We start from the raw sequence: 27,130 nt of genomic DNA, 5'->3' as shown, positions 1-27,130 counted from the left end.
ACAACTTTTCTTTGCAGGAGAAGTAGAAGTGGAGGAAGATTTGCCTTCAGACTTGCCAGCCACTTTTATTCAGTTCAAACACCATTCATATTCCCAAATGGTGAGCACATTGAAGAAGACTGCTTCTAAATGCTCCCATATTGCAACAACTTACAGCATAGGTCGCAGTTTTGAAGGGAAGGATCTTTTTGTGATTGAGTTTTCAACCAAGCCTGGACACCATGAACTGCGTGAGTTATATCAGTATTGATCAGGTTGTTTGAGGGAACTCCAAATGATTCATCTGAGTGAAAGCAGGTCCTTTTAATGGGATATCGCTTAAACTGTAAAAAGCACTGATTCAAAAACATTTCTCCTCCCTTGTGATCTCAAATTACAGCAAAAGCTGGTGATTCCCTGTAGCAATTACGGTCCAGTTGCAATTTCATAACTTTATGACCTCAGTTTATGACCATGGTTGACATTCCTTATTCTTAGATGTATGACCACGTACTTGGTTGCAGTGATATGGCTGTTATTTACTTCTGTCCAGCATTCAACAAAGTTTAGAGAGTTTTCTGTTGCTGACCTTCCCTTCCCGTCATCTACCACTTCCTCAGTCTCTTTTTATTTATCACTGTATCATCAAACCCTACACACTTCCTACAAGTAATGCCTGTGCCTAGTCTAAACATAGTCCTTCACATCCTAATATATGTACAAGTGGTGAGAAGGCCTCAGGCACAGAAGGACATTGACACCAAAACAGGGCAAATACAGCACAGAAAACAATCTTCCTGAGCAGAGATTTGGGTCAGTGCAATATCTGTCACTGTAACAGGTGAATGACACCAGGAATTTATGTTATCATAGCACCGGAATACCTTTAGGATATGAGTCCTCTACACTTTTCTACAAAGGAGAACAGTGCTGTTCTCTAATTTGTAGATTCATCACTGAGATAGAAAGGGCCAGATTTTTAAATGTTCTAAATTCTTCAAAATTCAGATCATTTTCTTGGGAACTATTAGGTATTATTTTCCAGTTACCAGCTCCCAGCTCAAAGCTCAAATATAGTAGCTGATTAAATCTGGTGGACTATTACAGCTATTGCTGCGTACCCAGAGCCTCAGGTCGCTTCTCGGCAGAGAAGACAGCGAAGGCTGGTTTTATCTTTGTTTACTCTCAGCCATACTGCCCTGCATGGTGTAGAGATATTTTGAGGTGCCTTTAAACCACATCAAGATGCCAGTAGATGTCTTTAACAGAGCGAAGATCTACATTACTGTACTCTGGCCTATCATTCTTCCGCTCTTGTGTAAAGAAAATAAGTTGCAGGTGTCTTTTTAAGCTGATTACTCCATTCACCAGGAAAACACAAAGCCTATGGATCAGGCTGTTAAACTAAAACTGTGATATGGCATGATAAAAGATGGCAGTTTAAAATGTTACCTAGCATTTCCTTCTAAATCTGTTGTTTCATGTTTCTCAGGACAGCATAAAAGAGGATGGAAATAGCTCTAGAGGTGGAGAATTTGCCAGCCTGAGCAAGCTGGCATAATAGCTCTGTGCCAGCCCTCTCCAGCATATAGTACTTGAGGCTGGCCAGGATCAAAGCCAAAGATGAAGGGATAGGCAAGAAAGGGTGTCTCCAAAGTGTGTCTATTTTCTACTTTCCATTAGTCTCTAAGGAAGGACGGAAATTGAGAGAATAACTGCGGGGAATTGTGAAGTTATATGTTTCTAATAGTCTTATTCCAAGGCTATTTAGCCTAACGGCTACTTTTTATGCACAACCTAATTTCTGTTCCAAATAGAGGGGAAATATATTACACATCTGCCGGTCGTTTCTAGGATCTGTGACAATATAAGGCATCGAAGCTGCCCAAGGTAAGTGAGAGTGCCAGGGGTGTATTTTGTTCCTTCCCAGCCAGGGCTTGACTTTTCTGTTTGCAGGATTCTTTGCTCTCAATTAATGATGAGTCCAGCAACAGGTCAGAGCAATGATTGCCTCTTACAGTTTGGGATCCTGAAAGTATGGACTTACTTTATTTCACACTATTTAAATTGTCGCTGAACTGACTTCTAGTGGAGGGAAGTTCACCTGGAGCTGATGTGCTATTTACAGGAATGTATGCATGAAATTACTGTAAATAAAACTTTCTGACTCATCAATAAGCTATTTGGGTTACTCTGCTTTTGGAAGCCATCCAGATATAATCAAATTAAAGCATCTCATTACTTCATATTTCACAGTCAAGCCAGAATTCAAGTACATTGGCAATATGCATGGGAATGAAGTTGTAGGGAAAGAACTGCTAATATACCTTGCACAGTATCTGTGTTCGGAGTATCTTCTTGGGAATCCTCGCATCCAGACCTTGATTAATAACACCAGAATTCATCTCCTACCTTCACTCAACCCTGATGGATATGAACTGGCTGCAGAAGAGGTAAAAGATTTTTTACAAGAAAATGCTCAGTGCTTCATGTTTCTAAAATTCCCCATGGGAAAGGACGAACTGGGAGGGGAGCATCACGTACAGGAGGGAGTGTTGAGAACTGGCAGTCAGAATCCCAGGCTAGTTTGGTGGTAGGCTGCTTTCCAAAGATGACGTGAACAGAACTAAGAGGAGATGAGAGCTATGTTTGTCATTTTTGCTGCCTGCACGTGATAAAGTGGAAATGACTGTGTTTCTTTTTCACACGTTTAGCATTCTCTGCTATAGTTCTAGAACAAAATGCCCACTGACTCACTTTAATGAATTTTAAATTGTTTTATAAGGAAATAATTTAATAGTGTGAAACAGGTATTCTTTCTCTTGTGCAGGTATAATAAAATGTGAATATTTTCTGTACTATCATGCTTTAATAACAGATGGCAGTTTTCAGAGATCAGCTGGTGCCTGAAGGAGACCTGTGAAAGCAAAACTTCTATTATATGTTACCTGACATTCTTCTTTTCACCTCACTTTTATTGCCAGCACCCTTAGCATGAAAACAGTACGGTTCTTTTTCTGCGTTGGTGGTGTGGTGTGGTGAGCTCTGTCTGCTGTACGAGTCTGGGGTTTTTGCATTCTTATCTTGGAGCATTAGCTGTATTTTCCTTTTCTCCTCCTCTAATCCTCTCTGCATACTGCTCTGTGCTGAGTAAAAAACTGCTGTTCCTCTCATGAGTCACATCACTGGTGAGTGAAATGCTTCCTGTGTGCCAGTTAGTGCGTTAGTGATCATGGGGATAAAAAATGACTAGTAAGTGTGGGTTTTTAACAATATAGATGTCTTCATTTTACTTCTTTAAAAACTTCCCCTTGATCAAAATGACATTTTAAACAATTTCTACAAAGTGATATCTCAAGACAAGAAGTTATTCTAAGGTTGGCTTCTATGTTACAAATTAGGGAGCTGGTTACAACGGATGGGTCATTGGACGACAGACAGCTCAGAACTTGGACCTGAACAGAAATTTCCCCGATTTGACATCTGAGGCATACAGAAGAGCTGGGATTCGTGGGGCCCGCCTTGACCACATCCCCATTCCACAATCCTACTGGTGGGGTAAGGTATGAATTACACATTTTATAAATCACGTATACTACAGAGCAACTCAGGAATTCAGAACCTGAAATCATTTGGTCTGAAGTTATTTTCTGGTAATCACGTCTTATAAGCAGGAATGAACTGGACAGGCTCAGAATTGGCATGAAAAATCCTGGTGCAGGTCTGGCCAAAGAAGCAGATGTCACAAATCATTGGGAAAATTTGCGGATAATTTAGATTTTACTATTTTAGATTAAGAATAATTACTTGTGGAAAGGGTCACAAATGTGTAATGATTCATCATTAGTGATTTAAACTGCAGTAGTATGTTAGAAGACTTTATGGATTTGGCTCTCATTGCACTAAGGTCTGCACAGGTCTGAAACAATAGTGGTTTCTGTCTTGGAAAACATACAAAGGCTTCATGTGAAGCTGTGTGGCATCAGCTTTACACATAAAGGATGCTTATAGATAACAGTAACCAGCTGGAGCAATGGAAGCAGCCTGTCAGGCGGCAGTGGTGCTGGGAGAAGAGTTGCTGCCACCTCCCATCCCGGGGAGCAGGATGGAGGCAGCACTGAAAGGCCTCGCACTCATCGTCACTAAGCTTCATGTTATGTGATGTCCAGGAATGCAAAGCTCCATCTCACTTATGTTGCTGGCAGTCTGGCAGCCCCTGATGCTGACAACTCGCATGGGAGCTTTGTTCCCCTTAAAAGAATCATAGAATCGTAGAATGGTTTGGGTTGGAAGGGACCTTCAAGATCATCTAGTTCCAATCCCTTCCACTAGATCAAGTTTCTTAAAGCCTCATCCAACCTGGCCTTGAACACTTCCAGGGATGGGGAAGACACAACACCTCAGAGTAACCTGTTCCAGTGCTTCACTACACTCATTGAAAAAAATTTCCTCCTTATATCTAATCTAAATCTCCCCTCTTTGAGCTTAAAGTCATTGCCCCTTGTCCTGTCACTACATGCCCTTATCAAAAGTCCCTCTCCAGCTTTCTTGTAGGCCCCCTTTAGGTACTGGAAAGCTGCTAGAAGGTCTCCCTGGAGTCTTCTCTTCTCCAGACTGAACAACAGAAGAAGAAACACAGGAAGCCAAATCAGTAGTTCTGATATGGGGAGCTCCTCTTTTCTTCTGCTTTTAAACTCATTTTATTCTAATTCAATTTTTATTGCTAGCACAAAGCCTCAGATACATGGGGAACAGGGTTATTTCAGCAGCTGGTGTATCAGCAGAAGATTTGAGAGACCATACTTCAGTTTTCTACTCTGCCACAGGTGATCTCGTATGAGGCCAAGTCTAAATTCCAAAGGCATTTCTGATGCTGGCCCAGTGTTTTGGTACCCCATTTCACAGCAGTGAAATCTGGATAAAAGCACCTTACTTCATCAGGATATTGTACATATCAAGATGCAAGTCTGTGAGAAGCTCAGTGATGCACACTGTATTAGACCATTGATTTTTGGCATAACTAAGGTCAAGATGTTTATTCTATTTTGCACATGTAACTGTTCAGATTCCAGCTCGTGTCACTAGATTTCTACATGAGTATAAGGTCATAAGCTTGATAGTTTCCAACTTTTGACTGAATAATGACAGATAACAATAAGCTGCTAAGTGCAAGTAGAATACAGACCTCAGATGGGCAAGAAAGGTTGAGAGCATGTGGAGCAGAGCCGGAGGTCAAACGAAAACAGATGGGAAAAAAAAGATTTTAGGAGAAAAGTCTAGAGAGATAATAGTTTTGATTCACCCCGCTCGTGTACAGTAGTTTTCATAGCCCCTGAGCTACATCTAAGAACCACGTGTAGATATCAAACAAAGTTTTCTTCAACAAATGAATGGTGTAGCCTTGCAGATACCTGGTGCGAAACCACATTGTTTGCAGAGGGGACCTGAGCACTGCAGGTGTGAGCTCTGAGCTGGGTGCACTACAGTGTCTTAGCTGGTCTCCCTGGTTTGCTTTCCCATGTAGGGCTGAGGCTTGGAGCCATCCCTTTTCTCTTTTTACGAAACCCTCTTCCTCGTACTCTAAAGACGGGACCTCGACTGGAGATGCCTGTGTTTCACAGGAACTCTCTGAATACAGCTCACTGTAGTTCAGTATCTGTCATTCTGTTCCCACAGAGCAATCCAAGATTATTCAGTTAGTCAGGAACCTGCCAGCTTTTGTCTACACAAAGTAATATTTACTCAGAAGACCTTGCTAAAACAAAAATATATAATAAAACAATCACTACATATATATATATATATATATATATATATGTTCCGAGCTTACTGGGAGTCACTGGGCTATTTCAGACCCTCTTGCAGAGCCCGTCTCTCCTGGTCACAGCTTCTCACTGGGTTCCTGACTTGAAAGCAAGCACTGCCTTGATCTCAACTTTGTCAAGATTGGCCATTCCATGCAATTGCAGGTTTGTTGTCTGCCAGGCTTTTTGATCCACATCAATGTATATGCTTTCCTGAGGCAGATGCTTACAAGGATTTGTTCACCATCTTCAGAACGTGAACTCGCAACCATTGACTTCAGTTCTTGCCAAGGTGTGTATCTCAGCCACAAAGCTCACCAAGCACTGCCACCAGCCTGTTCACAAAGACGTGGCTGACGAGTGAAATTGTGTCTGTAACATCTCACTTACCAGAGTCCTTTCTTTGCATGGCCTTTTGCAGAATCAGGAGTGGGGGTGCCAGTCCCCTGGGATCTCTTTCATGGGCTGTATTGTCCCCTAAGCTACATGCAGACAAGCTACAGGAGTGCATGGCATGTCTAAAATAGTAATTGAAAATGCCTTTGGTTTTCCATGGAGGTATCCAGGAAAGCTGCATTTGCCCTTTCGAACTGGACATAGTGGCTGTGCAGCAGACTTCGAGGTATGAAGGAAGGGATGGAGATCTCCTTCCAGCCATATGCCCACGCTCTCTCTGTGTCCAGAGGTGCAGGGTTGAAGGCCCAACACCACTGAGGAAGGGCAAGCATGGCTTTGGCCCCTCTTTGTGCCAGTAGCCGGTGCGAGCTGTGAGCTTGTCCCACACTGTGAAGCCCAGAATCCCCATCATGCTCTGGATTTTCTGACTCTAGCTTCCCTGCTCCCTCCTCCAAGTCCTGCTTCTGCCTTGGTCCTTCTGATGGTCTCTGGGATGGTCAGTGGCAGGCAGCCAGTCGCAGCAGTCATTTTCACAACTATTTATTTAGCTTTCTTACATGCTGTGCAACATCATAGCTGTTTCTAGAGGGCTGGATGGAGACAGCCTAACACTTCTCCTGCAGTTACTCCACTGCCGTGGCCAGCTCTGCCCCAGATACAGCGTGCCAGTCACACTGGGTTGTCTGTCACCACAGACAAGGGACAGGAAGCCTTGACACACAACCACCCTCTGTCTGAGCTCTGCCTCAGTGGGTGCAGACCCCAGGGTATAAATACATCCCTTCTCCTGCAAACCTTTTTCGGTTTTTGAAGGAGAAATTGAAATAAGCTGCTGGTCCAATGATTCATTCTTTACAGCACCAAACCTCAGGGAATCTCTAGATGCTCTCCTGACCAAGTGGGTCCTGACCTAGACAACACCCAAAGCATCTCCAAATCTATGTGCTTTGCAGAACGAACCAGGGAAAAAATTTGCCTGTGACTTGGATGGCATCACAAAATCTCCTTGACAGCTGCAGTTTCACATGGCTCGGAAACCTCACAGTGAGCATTCTCCCAGCCTTGAGTCTCTGCCGCCGGTGGTATCACAGGACAGCCAAATCAGCTCTCCCATAATAAGCTTCAATTTTGTCAGGCAGATGAACCCATGGCTCTTACAGTAGTCGGCTTTGTGCATGCAAAAGCACTAGATTGGATGTTTCAACACTAGCCCCTCAGCTTTCATTTACTTAATAGTGTTTAGTACCTCCCTTATTAAAGTAATTATCTGAGTATTGCAGGGCATTGTATAAAGATCAGGAAATGGAAAACGAGCTCCCAACCAATCCCATAAACTCAGGAGAGCTCCTGCCTCCCCGTAACCCTCGCTGTACAGCACGTTTCGTTCCTCGCTGTCAGGAATTATTGTAATAAGTGGTCTGAGTGGCTCAGACTGAGAGACTTCGGGCTTCATCTGAAATTAAGTCAGTTAAATTGGATTGATTCAAACAGAATTTGGAAGTCTGTGCCCATGGAGGCTGGCATAGTCTTTAGAAAAATGAGTCTGATTGTTTCTAAAAGGCAAAAAAAGAAATCTTTGAAAGCCATGGAGACAGTGAGTAATTGGAGCATAATCAACAGAAATGAGATTCAGATTTTAAAAGGGTAGTGGCCATTCTCTGTACTTACGCAGAAATAATTTAGCTGTTTTCTAATTGTGCCCCAAACTGTTCTTGTGAGACAAATACTTTAAATTGGTCTCCTCTGACTAAAAAGCAAGAGCCCTGGTGAAAAAAAAAAATCAAACCCACAAAACCCACATTAAAGGAAAAGACTATGGATAGTCAAAGGCTAGAGTGACACAGACAGCATCTGATATCATCTGGTGGAGCTGAACCAGGATGTGCACTTTTCAAAGTCTTAATCACTGTACGTGATGTCACTGAAATGCTATTAGGATAAAAATAGTGACATTGAAAGCCCTGATTTTCCAAAACATTCACTTCAATGACACGTTGGCTCTGTGACCCAGCGGTGTCTCGCGGGTTGTGCAGGTATCTAGTGAGCACGTTGGCTAGTCGGGGGGAGGGACTGAATTTAGGAGCTCGCTGAGTAAAACTGTGCATTTCACCCTCACCCACTGAATTGCAGAAGCAACTTTAAAATCATTTTATTGAGGCCAGAGACTCCTGTTTGAAAGCAGGGCTGATTCTAGTGCCAGCCATGCCCTCCCTGGCTGGGCAGAGGGAGCTGGGACAGCTGCAGGGCAGGGGGCTGCAGGGAGTTTGGGGCAGGATCCTCTTGGGGAGAGCTGGTGCTGCGGGGCTGGCAGGATGCAGGATTGTTGCCAGCCCCTCAGCCACCCCACGAACCCCAAAGCAGGGGCCCATGGGACAGGCAGTGTCACTTACAGCCCCTTACAAGTCACCTGAGGTCTTCTGCTCTTCAGAAGAGATGGGCTCAAAGGAGGGACAGAGCACTTTCAGGGTTCACCTGAGAGTGGCTGGTTCAGTCTCAAGTTCCCTCGGGATAAGGATCGTTATCAGAGCACCCCAGGGCACTGTACAAAGCCCAGAAGAGCAAATACTTTGACCACTGCAGGTAGCGTTCTATGGACACTGCCACGCTCCTTGTCACGGAGCCTGGTGGGTTGTTTTCTCCTTCCTCCTCTGTGTTTTGTGAGTGGATGTGTGGGACTGCAAAAAGTGCAGAATGTTTGTCCTTTCCTTTCAGAGTGCCCTTTATCTGCCTTTTTAAAAAGGTTTTTCAGGTCATGCCCTTCCTGGAAACTCTGTGTCTAATCTTCCCGATTGTACACAAAACTTTGGTTGGGTTTCTGGTGTGCAAAGCACATTCTGTGTGTTCCGGAGTTGGTCAGACTTTATCTGTTACATCACATCTTACTTTTAAGTCACCTCTTTACAATACTGAGGTTGAAGGAGTGGTGACACAGACATTCAGATGCTGCCACTGGGTTGATAGATGACCTGGGCTGTTTCTCCTGAGGAAAAGGGGCACAATCTGACTTGTGTCCATATGCCGACCACAAACTACTGGTTTAATGATTCACCTTAGAGCAGCAGGAAACCTCAGATTCCTATTTCTTCCCCAGTACAAGACACAGCCTTTTCAAACAGCACAGCTGAGATGGCTCAGGGCACCAGTTCAGCTCAGCGACTACAGGATGATGTTTTACGACAACCTGAAAACTAGGAGGACTCAGTTAATAACTCTATCTTCTTAAATAGTCTTCTTAAATCGTTCCAGGTAAAACTGTATTTAGACATGGCTTTTTCCTGAGACCCTTTGCTGGGAGGTGTAATACATCCACAGTGCACCTTTGCCTCCCAGTGTTTTCCTCTGCTCCACACCTCGTTTTGTGCAACCCACTGCATCTCCAAAGCTGTGATTTAGCAATACCAGAATAGGGACTGATCCAAAGCAAATAGGAATTACTGTTACTGCAACCCTGATTCTACAGGTCTTTAGGACTTTTGATCGGTTGGTTTGTTTGTTTGTCATGTGGTGTGTGTTTTTTTTCCTGCAAATTATCATAGAATCATAGAATGGTTAGGGTTGGAAGAGACCTTCAAGATCACCTAGTTCCAACCCCCCTGCCACAGGCAAGAGCACCCTCCACTACACCAGGTTGCTCAAAGCCTCATCCAACCTGGCCGTGAACACCTCCAGGTGTGGTAGGGAGGAGCAGAGGATGCTTGCCGGGCCCGGCCACCAGGGGCCGCTGTGACCCCCAGCAGCCGTACCGCCGGGGCGGGTCCGCGGGTCGCCCCTCGGGAAAAGGGGTTGAAGAAGCCTCTGGAGTGCCGGGGGAGGGAGGGGGTGGTGCCTGAGCATCTATGGGAGGCCAGCGCCCTCTCCCTCGGCGACTGTCACCTGTCTGACACACTCCCTTCTCTGCTAGCCTTCGTCCTGCCCAGGACCAAATCCCTTTGGAGCTGCATAACTACTCATAGATTTTTTTTTCTCCTGATTTCAGGTGGCCCCTGAGACGAAAGCAGTCATGAAGTGGTTGAGGTCTATCCCATTCGTGCTCTCTGCCAGCCTCCATGGGGGTGAGCTGGTTGTGACCTATCCTTACGACTATTCAAGGCATCCTATGGAAGAAAAAATGTTCTCCCCCACACCTGATGAGAAGGTAACATTGGTTTTGCAGGGTGATCATATCGATATGGTTTCCATATAGGGAACTACGGAAACTTTCGGTTTTAACAAGTAACAAACTTTGAATCATTTAGATTGTATACATGTGTGTATATGTATGCAAGTATGTAGTAAATCACATGTTTATATACATAATGCATGTATATATACATATATAAAATGTTTTATGTACTTAATGTGCTTTAAAATATAGGCTCTTTTACACAACTATCAGTTCAATGCGTAAAGATTTATCCATGTTTTGTGAGGCCAAACATGATTTGACAAGGCACAGGTTCGGAAAAGCCAGGATTTTACTATGTAAAGAGTGAAGGTGATGATATTTTTACCACTGATTTCCAGAAGAAAAGGAACAAGCTTGACTAGCAGGGCTATTTTCTGTTGAAATCTGTAAGGGAGAAAAAAAGGCTGCCTGCCATATGGTGGCAGCCTTGTAACATTTATTCTCGGTCAGATGAACGAGAATGGGTTTTTCCATCTCTGTTCTTGGAAAGTTCCCCATTTGGGACTCAGTGTAAATCTTCTGTGAAATTTTTTGCCATCTTTCCTACTTCCCTTTAGTTTCCTCAATCTAATATTCATTGCCAACATGCCCACGAGGACAACAGCTAGTTTTTCAGCCTTCTAGTGTATGTTAAAAATGTCCCCAATCTCTTAAGAAAAAGTGGTTCTTTATATAACAAACATCAGTTGAAAAGTCAGAAGTTGATCTTGAAGCATCCGTTATCTTTGAGCACATCTCTGGGCTGACTTCTTGTAAAATGACAGTTCTCACCAGCACCTGTTAAATATTTAAACATTCATGACTCTTATGCATTTTCTATATCAATTCATCTTTTCTGAGCTGTACAATACCTATTGACTATGCATGTGCAATGATGATTTAGCAGAAAAATGGACCAGGCTCTGCACAGTAAAAAGCCCGTATAAGAAATATCTGGTTGGTGGTAATGAAAGCTACAGAAACTCTTGGTGAGGACTAGAGGAAACCATAAACCTGTGCACTTACATCCTATCACCTGGGCTGGAGGTATCCTGATTTACGTGTAGATGGTGGAGAAATATGGCCATGTGTGCCTTATGAAGCAGTTCACCTGCAGGATGGAAGGACAGCAGTCCCTCTATCATCTCCAGTCAGAGACAACACTTGAGTTTGGAGTGAAACGATGCAGTCACGCATACACAGTGCTCCATCCCGATGCAGCGCTCAGCTGGGCAAGCCCTAATGGCATCCTTGGTTTGCGACAGTGTTAAGACACAGGACCTCACACCAGTGGCTGCTGCATAGTGAGTGGCTGCAAAGCCTGGGAAGACAGCTACAAAGTTGGAAATTTGAAACATACAGGGAAAGGCTGGGGATGTTCTCAATTAAACCCAATTTTTTTAATGAGTCACCGCAGGAACCTTAGCAGCACTGCCAGTATCACTTTAAATTTTGCCTAGAAAATTACAAAACCTGTACCTGTGAAGTGACTTGCATTTAAGTAACGTCATCTGCAGCTGGTGCTGCTGCTGGGGAACCTGCATCCTGAAATATTGTAGCTTGTTTTAGCTGCCATACATTAGCCATAACCCTTGTTCTGACCACTGACCTGTCGAATTTGTCATGCAAGGAGAAATGAGGCAAGTTTGCACCCTTGGCTGCAGTGCAGATACAATGGCCAGAAATTAAAAAGTCGAACTCTGTGAAATACATTCAAACCAGGTTGCCATGTTTGAAAATGTGTCTGGGTGCCGTTACCGCCCTGTGTCCCTCCTGGTATATGTGTGGTAGCGTGAGGATCCTCCTGGCAGCTGCTCCAAGACACTGCAGATTTCAAGCCTCTTTAGCCTACATAGCAGCCTGGGCTGGTACCTGCTGGGACCAAGCAGTCTCAAAGCTGGACCATGTCCTTACACTCACATTCTTGCATGTGGTTCGGCTCACCTAATCCAGAACTTTCTCATTTTTTGGCTTTTGTGGAGATGGACGTTTTTAGCAGGCTCTTGTTGCTTTGCATCACACAAGAAGCTGCATTGATGCTGGTGTTCATGGGAGCAGAAAGGTGTACACCAAGGCAAGTTCAATGGCTTTAGTGAATGGACACATTGCCTTCCCTCCCCCTGAAAAACCCATCCTGTGACAGTCAGTGGGGTAAAAGTGCTGGCCAAGGCAACAGCACTGACCTCATTTTACCAAATGAAGTATCACGCTTCCAAAGTCACAAGGATTCCTCTGTTTTTATTCCCTTTTTGTTCCACTGTATTACACCTAAATGTCTAAGTTTTTTGAGGTCCATGACTAGTCATCCCTTAGCTTGTAAGTGATAATAAACGTATTGCTATCTGAGAGCATTTTAACTTTTTGGGTTTTTTTAAATCAAGGTCCCTTGATTTTGGATTTCTCACCTTCTCTTCCCACTACCACCCATCTTTGTTCACTTGCACCAGTGACCAGGCAAAACCCTTATGCCTCTTGGTATGAAACAAGAGAAGAAAGACTTGGTCACTAGAAACAAAACATCTGCAGATGTCTTTGAGAAAGGTGAGGAAAACACTTGTAAGTCACATAGGCACTTTCTAAAGTTGTAGCAAATATCTTCCACAGAAGATTCAGAACTGAGACCCAAATTCCTGTAGAAATTAAAGATGTCAGGCTTGGCCCCAAACTATTGGCAGTAAAAGTTCTTCTTAACATATTTAATTAGCATCCATTTTTTTCCAGCAGAACTTTGAAGGAGACTTAATTGTCTAGGCTGAGCAATACTTAGATAGAAACGTAAAGGAGGTGTAAAAGCATTTTATATTAAGTCAGAATTTTTAGTGTCTGGTCATCAGAAGTATTTTGGTAAATTGTCCTTACCACCATTCCCTTTCCACCCTTCCTCAGTCACCTACCTGATCCCATAACTGGCTCAGCTTTGCCATTATTAGAAATATTCATAAATATTAGATCAAAGTTGTGTGCCTGGTCATTTTGGTCTTTATGATGCTGATTAGTAGGATCCAGTAGCATCTGATAATTTCAGTCATTTCAATGTTGAAATCTGAAGTTGTAGCTTTTGTAGATGAGGTTCAAACAGACAAAAAGGCGAGGGGGGGATTCTGTACAAATCTGGAATAAACGTTGGAGAAAAATGGCAGGAACCTGATTCAAAGAAAAGGTTTCTGCAGATCACTGCTGTTTCTGCTGTCTTCACTACATGTACCTGTCACTTTTCCTTTCTGAATGGTGACTCCTCTGCTCTTCATCAGTATCAACACTCTTAGGAAATCAGCAGTGATATCTTCCATCACCCCATCCTATCCTCCACTTTTTAGGGATGGTTTCTGCCCCACAAAGAGCAACTGTCATTGAGATCAAACTGGCAGGTTGTCCTGCGTGAGTGACAAGTGCAAAGCAAATTGACACTGTCTATTTTAAACAGCAGCAGCCAACGCAAAGATCTGGTTGGGCTGAGGCTGGTGCAGGCATTTTTGAAAGGATAGAAATAGCAAGAGCTAAGCATAATGGGGAGAGTGAATTTCAGCTTTAAAATGTAGGACTTGAAGTACAACCAAGCAAGCCCTCTACTCCTGCCCCAGGTGAAAGGTTGAAGCCAAATATCACAAAATCCACTGCTATTTAACATTATCTCTGGCTAAATATGTCAGATTGCTGAGAAGGATCCGGGAGAAGACAAGTGAAAGCTTCCTGGCAGAATATCCTTGCATGGAGGTTCCCTCCTTCCATCAGCCTTGAGGACGCAGGGTGGCTCATAGTTTGGGCACACAACAGCAATAGTTACTAGCTGAAATGACAGTGTTTACAGTTTGTCAAAGCCAATGCATTTCAAATCCTTTTGTTACAGATGTTTAAAATGCTGGCTAAAGCCTACGCAGATGCACATCCAGTCATCTCGGACCGATCCGAACTTCGTTGCGGTGGGAATTTTGTAAAACGCGGAGGTATTATAAATGGTGCTGAGTGGTACAGCTTCACTGGAGGTAAAACCACTTTACCATCATATCGAGTGAGGTAAAACCTCTATATGACCTTTATGAGACACAAGGGTTTGAAAGAAATAATTTTATTCATTTCAGTTTGCTTTAGGTCAGACCCCTGCAAGAATTAACTTGTAAGGGATTTAAGTAGCAAAATGTGTGTTGGAAACATTTATATTCAGATACTATGGGATGTGTTCAGCCCTGATATGACCTAAGAAATGTTAACAAGTTATACAAAGGTCAAATTTATTATTGCATATAATATCATTCTAGCTTTAACTTCTCGAATGTAGAAATAAATGCTTAATACCATGCTCTCATTCCTGAGCAGAGTGAATTTGAATCCCTTCTGGAGACTATGCAAGTGCAGTTTAAATAAACTCTTTTTCAGGAAAAACTACAACAGAGGCAAACATCTTATTCATTTGTGCTTAGGTTGTTAATTTGATTTGCCCCATAACAGTATTTAGTTTTCTTCAGGATTCCTGAAATACTGGCATGGATGAAATATCAGTATTCATAAAATTTTCAGCAGTGCTTCAGTTGAGTATTCAAATCAGACTCAGCTGGATCCCAAAATAATTGTGTTGAAATTAGGCATTTAGAGAGCTTTAGGGCATGAGTGAGAGTTAGGTTTAAATATCTTCAGCTTACATTCTTCCGAAAATTTTATCCAATGTCTTCTGTACAGAAACAGTTGTGAACGTGCTAATGGCAAAAGGTCATATCTTTGCTGGTGACCCTTGGCAATCACCTCTGATACAGCTGATTATCCAATTACCATGATTAACCAATCTTTATCTCTCTATTGGTACTTCTTGGTCAGGTGAATAATAATTTTAAATGATGCTTTTTTGCCTGAAAGAAGTGTCATTGCCATTAGTTAATTTGTAGTTCAAATGAGTTGTACAATTCTGAGTTGCTGAAGACTTTTTATGTATTGGCTGTGCACGCTCTTTACAACATGTATATCCACACTGCCAGGGGTTGCATTCAGCTCACTGCAACAGCTAAGCTCCAGTTAAGGGTTAAACGGCTTGTTCATGATCTCTCCTTTTTCTTTTTAAACCTGTAGGTATGGCAGATTTTAATTACCTTCACACAAATTGCTTTGAAGTTACCGTGGAGGTAGGATGCGAAAAGTTTCCTTTGGAGGAAGAACTGTTTACAATCTGGCATGAAAACAGAGATGCCCTTCTGAATTACATGGAAATGGTACAGCTCTGCTTTTGCAGACCTTTGTGCTTATGGTTTTTCTTCTTCACTCTTTGTCAGTATTCACTTCTTCACTATTTCTCCAGTTAGTTATCAACGAGATAGCACCGACTCAATCATCACACTCCACTCAGGAACCCCGGTGCCTCAGTTTGGGTAGCAGGACAAACAGATAATATTTTGCTTGTCTTGCAGGAATGATGGAGACTGAGGGCTGTTAAGGGCCTTGGAAACAGTGAAAAGATGAATTATCTGTAAATACTTTGTGCAACGTTATAAATAAACTGTCCAAAATTTAATGCCAGAGAAAACCTGCATATTCTGAAAAATATGAATTGACCTTTCTCTTGAAGAATAAACCAACAAGATTTGCTTTACAGCGAGCTGCTTGGAACTTTTTCCTTTTCATATTCCAAATCTGTGGCCCCAACCCCACTGCAGGGCAGCAGGAGGTTTAGATTCAGCTGAAATGGAGAGGTTCTGAGCATCTTGCTAGAAATACCGTTTCCACATTTTTCAGCTTGATTTCTTTATGAAAGTAGTTAAAAAAGATCTGAAGCCTGATCCTCTAAAGGAAAAACTCTATGTCTGTGAGCATTAAAACATGCCAGTTAAAAGTCATTTTTAATAATACATTTAAGCTCAGCAAAAACAAATGCCTCACTGACAATAAGTAAGTGAACACAGAAACAGAAGTTGCTCATCTTTCTCTCAGCCATTAGTAGATTAGCTTTCTGTCATGCCTTACTTTGATAGAGTATGCAGTAATTTAAAATTGTTAGGAGTGTTTTTATGGCCTTTCTAAGCAACCTCTTGCTACTTGTGGTAAGTATTATCATTCAATAAAGTCTACAGTGCAGACCACCAAACTCATTTCATTTTACAGCTGTCTGATGAAAATGAGTTTTAGTGAATCCAAATGGAGCTGGGTTAAATCCATATATATTGCACTTGAAGTCTTCAAGATGTAAAGATTTTTATAGTGTGAGATACTGTAGAAGCCTGTGCCGGAAAAGCTTTTTGAGTAAATGCAGGACAGTAAGCAAAACAACTTTGTAGATAAGGATGACTGAATTACTCCCGATAAGGATTAAGTCTGCCATAACCAATTCAAACTTTTCTTATTCTGATATATACCAGGCTGTTTGGTGTGTGTACAAATCTACTTGGCTTAACACGCAGAAGTAGAATTCATTTCATAAACGCCGATTTCTTCTCTCCATCAGAAGTAGTATCAAAACACTCTTCCCAACTTCTGTGGCACAGATTTGAGGCAAAACCAAAAATAGTATATTTACTAAAACAGAACAAATCATCATTGTTAAAGACATTTCAATTTTGTCATTTTTATCCTGTCGTGTAGTAATTGCAAAATTATTATTGAAGTTGGATGAGGTCATACTACTTTGAGTATGTCTACACTGTAAATTAAATTTAGGTCTGAGATGACTCTTCTGACCAGATTCACCCACTATCCATATGATAAATCCTCAATTCCATGCTGAAAAGCAAATTGCAGTGCTTCATCAAAATAGTTCTTAAAGGACAGCTTTCAAGTCCTTATACCAAGTTGTTCCTGAACCTGCCAGTGAATAGCTCTGCTCAGTACAGAATGGCTATTTAACAAAAGCAGTGACAACACAGCCTCACCTTAAGTAAAAAACTCCTATTACTAGACTAGACCTTTTTTCCCAGCTTTGTATAAAGAATTACAGTAAAGTTGGATGTTTTAATGTTTTTTTTAAAACATCTCTATACTCCAACAGAAAAGCAAATCTATTTTTCCATCGTTTTGATGCTTTGTCCTTTTGTTCTATTCTTCTTTTGTGACGAAGGATAATGAGGAAGGAAAAATGGGAGGAAGAGAAAGAAGGGTGGGGAGAAGTAAAGAACAGCTCAAGTTGATCATAGCAGTTCAGGGAAAAACTCAAAATGGAATTACTTTTCATTTAAAAAGTCATATTGAGTTTCCAATAGAAAATGTTTCATTTTGGAAGGTTGCAAAAAAGGAAATTTAAAAGGTTTAATGTTTAAATACTTGGATTTTTTCCTGTTTTGTTTTGTTTTGTTTTATGGAGCTTCAAAAATAGAGAGCTGTTTGTGCACCTCCTTGTATGACCCAATTCACACCACTGTTTAGTTTGTCACCAAGCACGTTTCTCATCTGCCTAAGCAGCTGAGTTCTGTGCTTGTAGAGAAGGGAAAAAGGATATTATACACACTGCTATCATGACATTCTGACATGTAGTGAAGTGTAGGCAGCAGAGTGATGATGAGTTCCAAGTAGCTAAAGAATTCCCTCACCTATTCACTGATACTAAACAAGGATATTATCAAAGTAGTAATTTTATTAAATATTATATATTGATTAATGTGCCTCTGTGTTTGAGAATTACTATCAAATATTGTACTAAAAATTGTACATTAAATAATACTGATGTAGGAGTATCCATCTCATTCTTACGCTTCTGCTCTACTTTAAATTACTAACAGTGTGTCTATCACAGCACGGTTGTTTAGTTTTGGTTCTTTAAGCAGTTTGAGACCCTTTTAGATGCAGTGAAAGATAATGAAAACTATATATTTTAACTAATACTAAAGACCTGGTTTCTTTACACAGCCCGCAATAATTGATTCTACTGGCAGGATCGCAGGGTATTGTTTGATAAGTGGTACTGTCTGAAAGCTAATAATTCTGCTTGATTCTGATTTATTTCACACATCTTTTAGTGCTGCTTCATGCTAAATTAACTTCACTCATAGCACCAGTGACGCATTCTCATTGTGTAAAGAGCATCAGATTGTTTTTTAAAGTCTTAACTTTTAATTTTTTGTGGTTCTGGGTGTAGGGCAGACATTCAGAAACAGTCTTTAAATACCATGGTCAGACCACGAGGTGCCAGTGATCTGTGCAGAGAAGGGACGCTCAATGCAGAGCCACATACCTAGCCCAAAAAAGCTCTTGTTCAGTTATCCCTTTCCCTCAGCCCCCTTGGAGCTCCCGAAATAGAGGATGTGATCTGAAGGGGTATTAGTGCCTGAGAGCCTCTATAATGGGTTGAACCTCTTGAAAGTTGTTTCCTCTCTATAGGGGTTTTAGGGATTTCCTTGTAGAAGATGAGGAGGTGGTACTGTAATAAATGACTCCTTTCTAACTCTGCTTTGCTTTGCTTTGCCAGGTTCATCGGGGGATAAAAGGAATTGTGTCTGATAAGTTTGGCAATCCAATAAAGAATGCTCGTATTTCAGTCAGAGGCATCCAGCATGATGTCACCACAGGTAATATTTTTATTTTTTGTTTTTTCCTGGGGCAAGGTGAAAGCACTGGGAGCTTAATTTGGAAAAGTCTTGTCGTATTTACTAGAAGTGGTACCTTAATGGAGAATTGAAGGCTCAGCTGTGGGTTTGTGACTAGAATAACAAGAGAGAAGACAAGTCAAACTGGCTGTTGAGTCTGTCGTGTCTCTGGGATGACGCAGTCCTTGCCATTAAAACTTCCACCTGGAGCTGCCAGCTGTGCATCAAAGCCAATGTGTATTCAATGAGATTCAGAAATTCACCTTTATGTTTCATGTTTGGGGGAACAGGCAATAGCCCTGCTGCGGGGCAGAGACAACTCTGTCTGTCCTGTAACTCAGCAGATGGAGGTGTGGAGCCTTGATGGTTGAAATATTGTAAGCAAGAGGTGTTAGACATTACAATAGAGTCCACACGGACTTTAACAACAGGAATAACTGCAGTGATTGAAGGGCAGGCAACCTTTTTTGTTCACTTGGAAAAGCATAAATATATGTGATTTTTGGACAATTGTTATATCAAATGCAAAAAACTAGAACATTGAATTATGTTCACTTCATATCTGTCGGCAGCTGGTAAACATGTATTGAGGCGTATGCAACTGTTAATTTTCACAGTCATAAAGTTCTGAGCTTTTAGGCTTTTATTGAAATCAATGCTCTCATTTTATTATTGATTTCAGTGAGAACAGGGTAGGCCATAGGAGTGCAAAATAGAAGACATGAATGGTAACGTTTTGCTCTAATGATAGTTGTTGAATCAATTCAGAAAGCCAGAATGGTTTATAATGTAGTAGATGCTTTCCAGCTTTCGAAAAAACTAACATGAGGGGATACAATAGTGGAGATGGTGCAGATTCTTGAGGCTGGTGGGAGACTCTGGCATGAATTAGGGTCTCTTTCAAACTCCTTCCCAGACAATGGTTTTCCATTGGCAGTGGACCTTCAAAGAATTAAGAACTAAATAAAAAATGTGTTTACAGTGAAGGAAAAAGGAGCATTTGTTCTCAAGTTAGATGGGGTTAAGAATGTCATATGATTAAAACGTCTTTTAATTTCCATGTTAAAAAAGACTGAGAAATTCCTTGAGAAAATAGCATTAATTCAACATTAACTGACTTAAGAAACTTACCGTTCAAAATAAAGGAAGCATAAAATGAAGACTCAATATTCTGGTTTAAAACTCCCTGCTTTTGCCTGCAGGCTCTAACATTCAGCTGGAGGAAATTTACACCCATTTTACACTAATGGCAATTTATACCAGCTGGAGCTCTGACTCCATATTCTTATGTGCTATAACGTCTGCAAAGTAATTGAATGTAATATAATAAAAGCAGAGATTTCTTAGCTCCTCAGACATGCCGTATATATATATTGCAGCTTGGATTCTGCTTTCACTTTCTTAAGTTTCACATAGTTTTAAATTAATTTGATTTTTTCAGAGTTATTCCTTGTACTCCCTGGGAAAGCAGCATGAAGGAAAGCTTCCCTTCCCTGTAATACAGGCACAGCAGTTACTGACATTTTTTATGTTAATTTTTCTCCATGACCTCCCAATGGCCAGATTTTCGCAGGTGGAGTCTCTTTTTGTCACTCAAGAGTTTGCAGCTGAACTTTTTTATCAAAATCTGAATCAAAAGCTGAGATCCTTTCAAAACCTGCCCCTAAATGCTTGTGCTGTCTATGCGTGAGCATGTACGTGAGTGTGTAACTGTAAAGGATTCAAGACTAAAAACCAAGCCCATTTCTGTTGTGCCTTTACCTTTCTGAAGCTGCTGATGGAGATTACTGGCGACTCCTGCCTCCGGGGACGTACATAATCAGCGCCCAGGCAGCAGGATACAGCCGGGTGATGAAGAGGGTCACCCTTCCCACCAAGATGAAACGGGCTGGGCGAGTCGACTTTGTGTTGCGACCTGTTGAGGCTTGGCCCAACAAGCTCCTCCGCCGCTCAATGGAAGACATATATGACCCCTACGACCCGCTGGAACTTTTTGACCCTCACGCCCAACACGGGCAGCCAGAGGCTCGAGGTGGGTCACCGCCAGGCAGGGAGAAGCCCTGGTGGTGGTCGTACTTCAGCTCTCTAGATCTGCACAAACCTCTGTGGCTGCTCAAGCAGCACTGAAGGGCACCACGGTGCTCTACTCAGCTCGCTCTGCAGCCCTTCCACCCGACTCCAGACACCCTTGCTGCTCTTGGCAATATTTAAATCTGTTTCATTTGAAAATACAATGTTAATTCAAGCGCGCTTACTTCTTTTGTTTTCTCTTCACACACAATTGAGTATGTTCAAGTGTTTTTGTATATTAAAAACAATGGTGCACATCCGTTCAAAGGCCAGGTTTTACGCAGTTTTTTTCTTCGTAATGCTCTGTACTTTTACCCATGTAGTTAATCATCACATTCATTATTTATTAGGTTCTAAGTACCTGCAGGAAAATATTCCTGGTCCTTTAATGCATTTTTGTATATGTCTTAACACATTAATGACTATATACTGAAAACAACTTTCAGAAACATTCAGAAAACTCTTTTCTTCCCTCTTTTTACACCATTTTATCATATTAAGTTCAGTTCATTAACTCTCCTAATACAGCTCACAGTGGTTTTTTTTTAAATCCATTATATGGTATTAGCATTGATTCCAGATACAAAAAAAGAAATCATCAGGAATTAGGAATTTGGAAATAAATCTGCATCTGAATAAGGAAGATGTTCAGTATGATGGGCTGCTCACAGGCAGGTCAGTATCAATAACAACAAGTTTTCCCAAGTAAATATTCAGAAGTTATTGTTTGAAGACATATGTATTAAGTGTTAAATCTTTACAGCTTTCCTCCTTTGAAATCTCTTGCACCATGAGTAAGACCATCAAGTCAAGAAAAATGCTTGGAAAGTAAATTCTCTTCCAAAGAGTCTGAATATCCAATCTTTGTGATGCTTAAATGTTAATATAATGTGAACAGGTTTTATTCTGTTAAGCGAATAGTTTTTTAATCTGTTTCAGCAAAGTACTGACAAATACTTTTACTGCTGGAAATACACACATCCTATGGTATAGAAAAATACATGAGATAATTTATGAGGAATTCAAGTTAAAACACATCGTGTTATACTAAGGTTGTTAACATCATGCACTGCTTTGAGTCAACGTACTTTTTAATGAAACTTCTAGACACCAAAGAAATCACAAACTTCTTTCCAAGATAGTTGGCTAAAGCTAGGTGAATAGTGGTCTTGCAAGATGCTGTCCTCTCTCAGACAGAGATGTATTTTTTTTTAGGATGATTCAAAAATATATCCATAATTTTGATGAAACATATAGGCCTACACTTCCTTAATGAACTCTATATACTCACAGTGTTTCCTCATCTAAATGCCAGAGCGTGTGAATATAATGATTGTTCCGAGCTGCTGGTCTTACTACAGGAGCTGCTGGATTAGCTGTCTGGATTGCCCTTTGATTTCTAAAAACTCATCTTAAGTAAAGAAGCCCACATTGCATGAATCCTACCGTCTGTGTGCACATATCTTGTACTATAATTCTCTAAGAAGATCCAAGAGATGGATGATCTTAATTCTGCAACCAGATGCTGCACATGCCTAAATAGTTTATTCCCAGTTGTAATTTGATTGAAGTTAGGAGTCTGTTATTCATGTGCTTGAATGTCTGCAGGTCTGGAGACTATGTAAAAATGAAAGAAAACCATTTCATAACTTTAACAAAAAGTAATTATACGGGAGTGAATGTACTGCATGCATATGGATAAGTGTTCCTTGCCCAGACTTGCCAAGTTAAAGAAACTCTGAATCCTAAATATGCCAAAGATAAGCGAGCAAGAGATACACCTCCAGACTTTATTTTCAGTAATAAGCATTACTATTGTTTTCTGTGGTCATTTTTTTCAAAGCCACCATCTTATGAAAACAGTAGTAAAGCCAACAGAATCAGAACAATATGCCAAATTGCTGGCTATTAGCTACTCTTTTTATGCACGTCTTGCACTCTTAAAAAGGTGTTTTCCATAACTTTCCTAGATGCTCACAGGGTTATTTAGAATTTTTTGAAGTAATCAACATAAACCCAAGCTCACTGAGATGCAAAACAGAAAATCCACTTTTTTCTGGGAAGATTGTAAAGATGTGTTACGTTTGAGAGAGTTTGAAAAACTAGTATTCTCTACCACTGTACCATTAATGTGAAATCCATATGACAGAACAAGAGTAGCCTCTCCTTGTCTCTCTACCTCATCCACTGAAAGAGATGTCCAGCAGAGAGAATGTTAAGATCAGACTTCTGTTAGTTGACGTGCAACAGTCTGTATAGAAGGGATGTATTGAAGTGCGTTGAAGCAATTATGAGGCTCTTGGGAAAAGGTACGCCTCAGTCTTCTGGAACCACTTCATTATTTTGTAAGATAAAATTTTCAGTTTTCAGTTCCTTGGAGGTGGAAAACACTTCCAAAATTCCCTGGGTGGCTCTTAAAAATCCTTTTGAGTTTAGATTGGATTTAGGACATAAGGGAAGGGAAGGGAAGGGAAGGGAAGGGAAGGGAAGGGAAGGGAAGGGAAGGGAAGGGAAGGGAAGGGAAGGGAAGGGAAGGGAAGGGAAGGGAAAGGGAAGGGAAGGGAAGGGAAGGGAAGGGAAGGGTAAAGGGAAGGGAAGGGGAAAGGGAATGAGCAAGGGAAGGGGAAAGGGAAGGGAAGGGAAGGGAAGGGAAGGGAAGGGAAGGGAAGGGAAGGGAAGGGAAGGGAAGGGAAGGGAAAAGAAAAAGAGAAAAAAGAAAAGAAAAGAGAAAAGAAAAGAAAAGAAAAGAAAAGAAAAGAAAAGAAAAGAAAAGAAAAGAAAAGAAAAGAAAAGAAAAGAAAAGAAAAGAAAAGAAAAGAAAAGAAAAGAAAAGAAAAGAAAAGAAAAGAAAAGAAAAGAAAAAGAGATAAAGGAAGGAAGGAAGGATTGGTCAAAACCAGCAATGCAACCAAAATTAGTATCACCTTTCCATTTTTATTTGAGATTGATACAGATTCAGTTCTACATTTAACTGGGAGAGAAAGCACTGGCTTGTATTTGTAACCCAGACTGGATTACATAAATCTTCTTCAATATTTATTTCAATCAAGAAATGTATTTTTAATATCAGATAGTTTTGCTTAAAAAAGAACCCGAAAAAACCCAAAACAACCCACAACTATAACATGGTTAAAAGGATTTTAAGTGCCAGTGAAATTTAAGCATCTGTAGGCAACTCTGTAATTAATACATGAAAAAGTACACAGTGGTCAGTGCTCTCAAGCACCTCTTTGGAAGATACTCATGTGCAGAGTTTAATGGAACATAAAGTTATGAGCAGATTAAATACTTTCTGAATAGGAAAAGGAGTTGAAATACTTCAGTGAAACATACTGTCCTACAGCTGAAGTATAAGTAACATAGGAAAGAAGTGAAAACCAACCAAAGTTCCCTGGCAGCCTCCATCATGCTTAGACTGTGCCTTACAGACTGGGCTTGGCCTTTTTCCAGTGCTACTTTGGAGCGTGACAGGTTGAGCAGCCAGACGGTGCTGTCAGGAATTATAGCGTGTGTTCATGAGACTCCCTCTCCTTTTAAGTCAGAGTCTACATAATTTTTTTCAATTACCTTCTAACCACATATTGAACAGTATTGACGTATGTTTTTGTAACATCCTCCTTAATAATTAATTTCCAAGTCTCCACATTCGTTTCAGAGAGGATCTTCTCTACCATGGAGCCAAACTTTTTCTGCACAAAGCAATCACATTAATAAACATTCTGACCTGTCAACTGTCCAGATCCCATTGCTCTGCCAGCAATGAATCTTCCCAACAAGTCAAAGCATGCAAATCTAGCTAACAACATTAGAAGCACAAAGAGCAAAGAGAAAGGTCTGCTTATGTCATATGTGCATTTTCTCTTTCGTTCATATGGCAGAAAAAAGTCAAGAACACATATGAAAAATGTCAGCAGATAAATCACAAGCTGTGTGCATGAATCATACCAAAGAGGATTTGGGTCTGTTTGTTCCAGTCATAAAAAAATTTAGATCAAAAATAGCAATACTAGACGAGGGCAGAAAAGTTTGCAGCTGTTAACATCTTCAACTCCTGTAATAAAATGACGTTCCAGTCTTGGACCACCCATATACAGGAAGGAGCATCTTTATTTTCCTAAGGATAGAAGAGAATGACGTCTAAGCTTACTGCCTGAAAACAAAACTTTAAGCATCAAAATCACTACTAAAAGCTCTTTCTGCTATCATTTTTCAGGGTGTTTATACAGTTCTCCTTTTCATGCCTCAGTTTTGCAGCTAAAGGGAAGCACACCAAAATGACATTGCAGTCTGTTTTGAAGTCCTGCAAACCAGCTGTCGAGCAGAGTTTGCCAAACCAGTGCCATTTCTTCATGTCCATCACTCTAGTACTGCGCCGCGGTTCAAAAACGAGCCCGAGATGTCTTTAGCGGTTACGAAAGCAGCTGTCAAAGTGAGACAAGACTGTATGTCTCTGCAGTGATGCCTGCAGACAGACTGGGAGATCTTGGGGATGGCTGGGCAGCCCCCCTGCAGCAGCGAAGCACTGAAGATTCAGCCTTCAGGAGACGAGGAACAACCTGGAACGGAGCCGTTTGGGTGGCTTGGATGGAAATGTGAGCTGAAGCTGATACGCCTTTTTACAAAGCTCCTGGCAGAGGTACTCTCACACCGTCTTCCTTCACTGTGTACGATACGTCTTTTGAAGCCAACACACTGTAAAAGGAGTGGATGGGGAGGCTGCAGTATACTTCCCCTGCTCTTTGTCTTCACAGCACGTCAGAGGAGAGATCCTGTTTGACGTTCGTCTTTTCTGACGTTGTGTAGTCTGAAGTTGTGCTGCCAAAGAGCTTCATGTCGGTTTCCTTGGTGGAGCAGCCAGACCTCTGTGAGGAGGTGTGCTGCTCCCAGCCACCCATTATGTGCAGGGGGACACCAGAAGAAGGGCTTCTCCGTAGGGGCTTTTTGGTGGCTATGTTGTTTCTGGCTCCAGGTCTGCTTAAATGAGTGTGTGATGAATGGGAGATTCCCCCTGGTTTGGCAGCTCCTTGGGGCTCCCAGGAGCCACCAGTGTCACACTGGTACAGCAGCACTAGATCAGAGTGGTCATGGTGGTAAAAGGCTGAGCATCTCTGCAGCACACCATCAGTGAGCATCGCACTGTAATACCAGGACTGACCCAGAGCGCCTTTATGGGAAGAGTTTGGAAGCATAACACCACTTTCCCATCCCATTCCGAGATGTTAATAGCACATAAGGCCAACTGGCAAGGTGAGGTCATATCACTGGACAGGCAACTAAAGAATTTTATAAATACAGGAACTTCTGGCAGGTGCTTGCTACTGTAGTGTCTGTGTGGAACTGGATTATGGAGAAGGATGTAGCATTTTTAAGATATTTTTAAAAATTTACATATATATCTTTGAAATATATCTATAATTTTAGTATATAAGTCCTAACTTCAAAAGGAGGCAAGAACAGCAACAAAAAAAATCATCAGTATACATATGTAACCAATCTTTGCTTTCAGGGATTATTTCAAATGATGGGAGAAGTTAAATATTTCTCTAACGGGTTATATCACCTCCCAACAATAGAGTTGAAAGAATAGAGATAGTGGATGCTGATATTGTTTTTAATTTCCTTCTTTCAAAATGGAATTTAGATAGTTTTGTGCACTCAGTAACATAATGCACATGCATTCCTTTCAGTTTTCTCTTTCTGCCACAAGGCACATATTCTTTATTCACATGCAATTAATACTGGCATTGCTCTATGCTGGATCTGATTAAGCATTTTTAGGATTTTTTTTTAGTTTAAAAAATAGTAATTCAATGAAATTGACAAGAAAGAGGCAGTGAAAAATTCCTTTTTAATGAAGTAAGATATTTAAATTTTCATGATTCACACAGAAGCACAATTCTGAAATATCAGTTTCCTGCAATATGAGAACTTCATTTTACACCTTGCACCCAGTTATGTTTTAAGGAAGATCTTTCTAATCTTTATTCCTTTCCTTTTAGGAACTGTGACTTAGTGTGTGAAAAACAGGCTTGTTGTTCTTTTCTACCTCATCAGTAATTGCTATTTTAAATAATCACATAAAATTTTTAAATTACAGTATTTTATTTGGTTTTAACTGTTTTAAGGAAAGTTTTTTCCTGCAAAAGCTGTTATTTTCTCATTAAAAATTCATTGAGCAGCCTCGGACTATTCAATGTAACACACACTATGGAATATATGGACCTGTTGGAACAGGCCGGAGG

The 27,130-nt window shown here is 41.1% G+C and overlaps 1 protein-coding gene across 1 annotated transcript in view; it reads left to right on the top strand.

The window, feature by feature from the left end:
• CPZ (carboxypeptidase Z) overlaps positions 1 to 20,945 on the top strand; it is a 35,341-nt gene extending 14,396 nt beyond the window's left edge. Inside the window, exons 4-11 of the mRNA XM_009993089.2 lie at positions 18 to 230; positions 2,236 to 2,432; positions 3,381 to 3,542; positions 10,156 to 10,314; positions 14,171 to 14,306; positions 15,382 to 15,521; positions 18,701 to 18,800; positions 20,590 to 20,945. Coding sequence (XP_009991391.2) covers positions 18 to 230; positions 2,236 to 2,432; positions 3,381 to 3,542; positions 10,156 to 10,314; positions 14,171 to 14,306; positions 15,382 to 15,521; positions 18,701 to 18,800; positions 20,590 to 20,945 — 1,463 coding nt within the window. The remainder of the gene's footprint in view (positions 1 to 17; positions 231 to 2,235; positions 2,433 to 3,380; positions 3,543 to 10,155; positions 10,315 to 14,170; positions 14,307 to 15,381; positions 15,522 to 18,700; positions 18,801 to 20,589) is intronic.
• The last annotated feature ends 6,185 nt before the right edge of the window (positions 20,946 to 27,130 follow it).

The sequence above is a fragment of the Tauraco erythrolophus genome, chromosome 5 (genome assembly GCF_009769465.1).
Source record: "Tauraco erythrolophus isolate bTauEry1 chromosome 5, bTauEry1.pri, whole genome shotgun sequence".
NCBI lineage: Eukaryota > Metazoa > Chordata > Aves > Musophagiformes > Musophagidae > Tauraco > Tauraco erythrolophus.
The sequence above is the reverse complement of the archived record's forward strand: the minus strand, read 5'-3'. Positions and strand labels throughout refer to the sequence as shown.